Here is a 7,982-nt window from a genome sequence, read left to right on the forward strand (position 1 = left end):
TTTTTTGGTATAGGAGGGAGATCCTTAGAACACCCACCCAAGTATCACTTTCGGTTCTGGATTGACAGACTATATTAGTTAACAACCTAATGGCAACTCTCGGTCATCTTGGCCTGGCTTACAGGTCCTAAATGGAACTCTTTCAACAGAATTTATGGGCTGTGGGCTCTGGTCTTAATCACCCTGTTTTCCGGAGTATGGAAATCTCTGGTCTGTGTTTGTGTAGGGTCTTGCATAAGATGCTTCAGGAATTAGGCCTTTCTGAGGAAACCTATCTTCATCCTCTCCTGAATTTATCTCTTTCTTCAGTTGTAAGAGGAATAGTTTATAAGACTGAGATCAGACAAGGGTCCTGAAATAGCTGTCTTTTCAGAGCTTGAGGTGTCACTGAAGCAGGGCTGTTGGTTAATCAATTTGTTCTATACCAAATATTTTCTTAAACTCCTGCCTACTGCTTATGTCTAACTGCTACCTAAAGTGGGAACGCTTTAGTGTGTTCAGCAACTGTACTAAATTATCTTTAGCCCAGGCCAAAACTCTTGAGTTGAGTACACCTAAAGCTAATTCACATTTCCACCCCAGCAAGTAACCAACAAACTAAGCTTCCTTCTTTTGTTCAGGGACCCAGTCTGACATTTTGTGAGCGCTGTTTCTCTTCCTAAATGAAAGCCCCAGGAAAAGTCATGCCTGTATGTTCACATGTGACCAGATTTTGTTTCCATCCTTACCAGTCCAAAAGATCCCAGTATCTGGCATCAGTCCTAGCAAACTAAAACAGGTGGGGACTTGTTCTTGGCTTCTCTTCTCTGCTCAGGAGGCAGGGATTTACCTTTGCCACTAGCACAGGGTGGGCTGGGGTGGAAGACCAAGGTTCTAAAAGGCACTGTGAAGAACCCCCATAACTACAACCATCAGTGTCTCTCATCCTGGCTTCCATCCCATCAGGGCCAATTGTTGCCATCTCTCTTCAAGGGATGGATGGATGTATGGATGGACGGACGGACTGGCCAGCGAAATGAGAGAACACTTTGAGTAAATGTCTTCAATTCAATGATAGCTTCTGATTCCACCATACTCTGCAAACACACAGCTCAAGACAAGGCTCAAAAGAGAAGCACACAAGACGTGTTGAATGTATGTATTTATTGCTTTTTGGCCCCCAACTCCCATTCCCTTTGCAGCATCCCTTCCTTTAGTCATTCAGATGTCCCTTTCTCCAACCAAGCCATAACTTAAATAAGCTAGGGGGACTGAGTTCTCAGTCATGGCTGCTTTCAGTATGCAAGGGGCAGGGGAGAGGTGCAGAAGGGGTCAGGATCAAATTAGGAATCTAGGAACAAGGACGCCCCGGGTTCCCGGCCTGCAAGCCCAGAAGTCTCGGTTTTCCGCGTGGCCCTGGGGGCAGGGCTGGGCCAGAGCCAGCATCGCGCGAGAAAGAATCCTGGACTGGGCCCCTGGGGCGGGGGGGGCAGTCAGCCGCCGCCAAGGCCGGGCCGCTGGCGGTCCCCTGCCTGCCGCTGTCCGCTGCCGGCCTCAGTCCCGCTCTAGTCCGCCAGGCGGAGCTCCGCGGGGAGCCCCAGTTCGTTAACATGTTGGGCGTCTCATTCCGGGTGGGTTCCGCGGGACGGCAGGGCGGGAAGAGGCGGGAGGCGCGGAGAGCCACGGGCCCTGACGTGGGACGGACCCAAGCGGGGGCGGGAGGCGGGACAGAGGCCGCGGAGGCCGCAGGCAGCGCCGCGCAGGGCGGGAGCGCTGGGCTGGGCGGGCGGCGGATTCCCAGAGGCGGGGTGCGGGCGGGGCGCGGGCGGGGCATCGGGTGGGTGAAGCCCAACGGCCTTTACCGAATCCGGTGGGGCCAGGCTTGGGTGGAGAAATGAACTGGCTGGCCTTGCGTGCCGGGCGCGGTGGCAGAGTTGAGGGCGGTTGCGGGGAGGCCCGCCTAGCCTCTAGCAGGTGAGTGCCCAGGCCTCCTTTGCCTGTCCTGGAGGGTGCCCAAAGTCGTGGAACATCCCCTGGTTAGAGCTACTTCACTCCTACACCCTCACCAGACCAAAAGGGGAGTGCCCTGCTCTCTGCTGTAACCACCTTGGGAGGCAGCCACCCCTCTCTCTGGTTCTACCAGAGATGGCAAAAGCCCAGTTCCTCTAAGTCTCAAATGAGTTACAGTGCCAGAGGCAGTCCTGGGGCACCCAACCCTGAGGGAACAGCAAGATTACTGTTTCTTAATTCCATGTCATTAATTAGGGCTGTTTAATTTCTTAGCAGAGTCTGAAGTACATCAACATCTTGGGTACTTCTACAAATTACTATTAAATGGGATCATTATGAGTTGAATTGTCTTCCTCAAATTCCTGTGTTGAGTCCTAATCCCCAGTACTTTATAATGTGACCTTATTTGGAGATACGATTTTTTTACAGAGGCAATCCACTTAAGATCATTAGGGTGGGCCCTCATCCAATATACTGGTGTCCTTATAAAAAGGGGAAATTTGGACACAGAGACATTCATAGAGGGAAGATGACATGGACAGACTAAGGAGAAGCTGTCCATTAACAAGCCAAGAAGGAGGTCTTGAATGGATTCTTCAATAGTTCTCAAAAGGAACCAACCCTGCCCATACTTTGATTTTTGAACTTCCAGCCTCCAGAAGTGTGAGTTAAAATTTTTCTTTTGCTTGAGCTATCCAGTCTGTGGGACTTTGCTACAACAGCACTAGGAAATCAACACATGGGTACTTTTTAGAGATAGTTAAGCCTATATAGTCTCATTGATATGTACTATTCATTAAAAAAGACTGGTATAAACCTCATGATTCAAAGCCAACTAATTAGGGCAGATATGATTAGTGTAGACATAGATGACATCACTTTATTTGTTGTGAACTTAAAATAATGTGCTGGCACAATTTAGTATAATTTTCTTTATTTTTAGGATTCATTATTTTCTCCTGAGGCTGTGTCTAGGCTTTGATCTCTCACTCCCTGATTTTGCCTAAAAAGAGAGCTGTTTCAATTGGAAAATTCAAGTTTTCTTCTACTGTATGAAAAATTTCCTCAAATATATCTGCCAATTTCTATTCTGATTATTCTGATATGATGAAATGCCTATAATTCTTGAAATGTAGCTCTCTTGCTGGTCTAGAATGATGACATAGCTCCCTGTCTTGCCAAATAATCTTCTTTGGGAGGAGCCCCAATACAAGCATAAGTGTGTTTTACCACTGGATCTACTCCCTATCTCAGCTTCTCTGCCCTTATAGCTGATTAATCCAGAAAAGCAACCTGATTAAACTCATCAGCAACCTGATTCTTGGTACTATCCTAGAAATAAAATCCACAAACTCTTACCACTGAAGATCTACCTCTAGATATTCCTTCTTTCTATTCTCTGTTAACTCACTGGGCTTAACAGGTTAAAGCAGGGTGCATTTACTCTTATGAAGGGAAGATATCAATATTAAATGACTTTTAGTGCCAGATACTATGCCAGGTTCTGGGAATGCAAAGATAAGCAAGATAATATAATGAGAGAGACAACTAAGCAAATAAACATGTAATAAAACATATTTGTCATTGTAATAACTGTCATAAAAGAAAAGTAGAGAATACCTTGGGGTTATAACAGGAAGACCTTATCTATGCTGGAGGGCACAGAAAAGGAACAGAAAAACACTAGTAAGGACTCTCTGGTAAAACAACGTTTAAACTGATTCTTAAAGGCCAGTTGAAATCAGTCAGGCCAACTGTGGAGGCTAGGATAATCCAACTGGATGGAACAAAGTGTTTGAAGGCCTGAATGTGAAAGAGCTTGATGTCATTTCAGGAAAGGGAGACTATAGACAGAGAAGGAGGGAGGAGCGCAATAAAACAGTAAGCAGTAGCCACACCATGCAAAGCCTCCTAACCACAATAAAAGCTATGAACTTCACCTACCAGCAATAGGTGGCCAGTGAAATGTTTAATACCAAGGAGCGACACAGCCATATTTGTATTTTTAAAAAATATTTATTTGTTAGTTGTAGTTGGATGCAATACCTTTATTTATTTATTTCTATGTGGTGCTGAGGATCAAAGCCAGGGCCTCAAATGTGCTAGACGAGCGCTCTACCACTGAGCCACAACCCCAGCCCCATATTTGTATTTTTTAAAACTGATTTTATTTTTAAATACATGACAGAGGAATGCATTACAATTCTTATTACACATATAGAGCACTTTTTTCACATCTTTGTTTGTATATAAAGTATGTTCGCACCAATTCATGTCTTTATACATGTACTTTGGATAGTGATGTCCATCACATTCCACCATCATGGCTAACCCCCTGCCCCCTCCCTTCCCTTCCCATCCCTCTGTCCTATCTAGAGTTCATCTATTCCCCCCCTGCTCCCTCTCCTTACCCCATTATGGGTCAGTTACCTTATATCAGAGAAAACATTCAGCATTTGTTTTTTTGTGGATTGGCTAACTTCACTTAGCATTATTTTCTACAACACCATCCATTTTCCTATAAATGCCATGATTTTATTCTCTTTTATTGCTGAGTAATATTCCATTGTGTATATATGCCATATTTTTTTAATCTGTTCATCTACTGAGGGGCATCTAGGTTGGTTCCACAGTTTAGCTATTGTGAATTGTGCTGCTATCAACATTGATGTGGTTGTGTCCCTGAAGTATGCTGTTTTTAAGTCCTTTGGGTATGGATGGAGGAGAGGAGTAGCTGGGTCAAATTAGAGAAATGCAAATCAAAACTACTCTAAGATATCATCTCACTCCAGTCAGAATGGCAGCTATTATGAAGACAAATAACAATAAATGTTGGTGAGGATGTGGGGAAAAAGGTACATTCATACATTGCTGGTGGGACTGCACATTGGTGCAGCCAATATGGAAAGCAGTATGGAGACTCCTTGGAAAACTGGGAATGGAACCACCATATTTGTATTTTTAAAAATCATTCTGGCTGTTGAGTAGATAATGCTGGGAAGGAAGCAAGAGTGAAAATAGGCAAGGAAGAGTTAATGGCTGTGGGCCCAGTGAGAAGGATGTGGCTTGGGCTTGGTTGGTGGCAGTGGAAATGGATGTTTCCTCCCTTATTTAAGAAACCAAACTGATAGAACCTGGTTATGGATAATATCTGTGAAGTGGGGTGAGTAACAGATGTCAGAGATTAGCCTACATTTCTGGTTGGAGCAAAGACAGAGGCTCCATTTGTTGAGCTATGGAAGGGAAGATTGGGATGGGGGGCTGAAATTCAGTTTTGAGTGAATCAGGTTTAAGATGCTTGTGTAAAATTAAAATCAGTAGGATAACTGGGTCTCTGTCAGGCTTAGAAAAGAAGTCTGAATTGCGGGAATAGTCACAAAGCAACACCTAGAGAGAGAAGCATGTTCCAGAGTGGGTCTTTATAAGCTGGAGACTGAAGTGTGTTTGAAGTCCAAAGGAAAAATCCAGTAGAGGAGAAAGATTGAATCAACCTGGCTGACCCAGGACTTGAGTTGATATGGTGTCATACATCCTAACTGGCATGAGTTCCTACTGCCATCTGGTGGCTCAAGGGTATAATTAATATATTCTATGCTGAAAGTCCAGGGTACTAACCTTGTTCGTGGTTCACCAACATTTATCTCTGAAGAACTCATATAAAGTAATAGAATCAATCACATCAGTCCTGGGAAAAACAAATTTGGGTAGGTGGCAAATGCAGCAGCAAACTTAATGCCTTTAATAGGTGTACGTGTGTTTTACGTTAGGCTTAACACAGTGGAAGTTTGAGGTGCCTCCTTAATCCTTCCCCCTTTTTCTAGCTCCTTTCCAATATTGCTATCTTTTTTTACCACCACTATCACTGCCACTACCACCACCACTACCAGCACCACAACCATTATTGTCAACACCATCACTATCACTACCACTTTCACCACCACCACCACCACCATCACTTCACCTCCACCACCTCCATTACCACTACCACTTTTATTACAACCACCACTACTACCATTAACATCATCACCACCACCACAACCAACACCACCACCACCATCATTAGAAACTTCACTACCATCACTACCACCACTTTCACTACCCCTCCAGTGCCATCACCACCACTACCACCACTACCACCACTACTACCACTTTCATCACTACAGCCACCACCATCACCACTACTATTATAACTTTCACCACTATAACCATCGTTTGTACCGATCACTACACTTTCATCATTACTACAACCACCATCATCACCTGTTTATTGGTTTTGAATCTAATGAATATTTACATAAATTTACATAAAATTCACTATTACTGAATTATTATAAAAATTTGGATTAGCTTTTTTCCATTTATCTACTTTTATACTATATTTTCTACCTCTCCATTTCTATATATACATAAGTTGAATAAAATGAAAAATACCTGTGGTAATAATATGGGATTAGAACCAGTGTTAGAAAATATCTATATTTACTTTAGAGTATGTTTAGTTTAAAACTACATAGTGTATAAGTTGCAATAGAACTTGATAGCATTTTGCACTTTTAAGACCAAATTTCTAAATAAGAATTCTTCAGGTTTCCTTTTATATTAGAAATAGTCACTAATGTTAGTATTTTGCCTTCCTCTAAATGTTTCAACCTCAGTATTTTGGAAGATGTTTTCCTCGTTTCATCCTCTGCTAGAATTTCTATACAGAATTCAGGCTGCTATTCTCAGTCTTTGGAGTGTGACTTTAGTCTTTGATTATGTCTGCAGAAACAATATAGGGCTTCTGTTCTGCAAAGAAAAGACAAAATCAAAGCTCTGTGGTTGAATTCATCCTCTTGGGCTTCTCTGACTTTCCTGAACTTCAAGACAAGATCTTTGGGGTTTTCTTGGTTATTTATCTGGTGACCCTGATGGGAAATGCCATCATCATAGCCGCCATCTTGCTGGACCAGAACCTCCACATCCCCATGTACCTGTTCCTGCAGAACTTATCTGTGGTAGAAGTGAGTTTCAGTGCAGCCATCACGCCTGAAATGCTGGTGGTCCTGACTACTGAGAAAACTACGATTTCTTTTGTGAGCTGTTTTGCACAGATGTATTTCATTCTTGTTTTTGGTGTGAATGAATGTTTTCTCCTAGGGGCAATGGCTTATGACCGATTTGCTGCCATCTGTCATCCTCTGACCTACCCCATGATTATGAACAAGAGGGTGTTTTTGAAATTAGTCATGTTCTCATGGGTCTCAGGGATCATGGTGGCTACTCTGCAGACCTCATGGGTATTTAGTTTTCCCTTTTGTGGACCCAATATAATTAATTATATATCTTGTGAAACCCCAGCAGTGCTGGAACTGGTTTGTGCAGATATCTCCTTGTTTGAAATCTATGCCTTCACAGGCACCATTTTGATTATATTGCTTCCTTTCTTGTTAATACTCTTGTCTTATCTTAGAGTTCTCTTTGTCATCCTGAAGATGCCATCAACAACTGGGAGGCAAAAGGCCTTTTCCACCTGTGCCTCTCATGTCACATCAGTCACCCTCTTCTATGGCACAGCCAGTATGACTTACTTACAGCCCAAATCTAGCTACTCACCAGTAACCAAGAAACTGATGTCTTTGGCTTACACATTGCTCACACCCCTGCTAATCCCCTTATCTACAGCCTGCAAAACCATGAGATGAAAAGGGCTTTGGTGAAATTATGGCGGAGAGCAATGGTTTTACACACAGTTTGACTTGTTGAGAAGCTATATATTTGTTTATTACTCAACAGAACTCTGTTTGAATTTAATAAATGATGAAAACAGATTCCATTTCTTGATATTAATGAGTTTGCATTGTTGTATTCCTTGAGTTTGAAATGTATCAGGAGATTCTTCTCTTTTAATACTGTGGAGTTATCATCTGTTTTGAAGAGATACTAAGTTCCTTAGCATATGATACAATAGTCTAGGCATGCATTTCCCTATTGTGGGCATCCAGGTAATTATC

At 42.9% G+C, this 7,982-nt stretch overlaps 1 protein-coding gene across 1 annotated transcript; it reads left to right on the top strand.

Moving 5' to 3' along the window:
* The first annotated feature begins 6,899 nt into the window (after window positions 1–6,899).
* Window positions 6,900–7,673, top strand: LOC144254593 (olfactory receptor 10A3-like). The gene has a single exon (XM_077797948.1). It carries the CDS (start codon window positions 6,900–6,902, stop codon window positions 7,671–7,673), a length of 774 nt encoding a protein of 257 aa, XP_077654074.1.
* The last annotated feature ends 309 nt before the right edge of the window (window positions 7,674–7,982 follow it).

The sequence above is a fragment of the Urocitellus parryii genome, chromosome 4 (assembly GCF_045843805.1).
Source record: "Urocitellus parryii isolate mUroPar1 chromosome 4, mUroPar1.hap1, whole genome shotgun sequence".
Classification (NCBI taxonomy): Eukaryota; Metazoa; Chordata; class Mammalia; order Rodentia; family Sciuridae; genus Urocitellus; species Urocitellus parryii.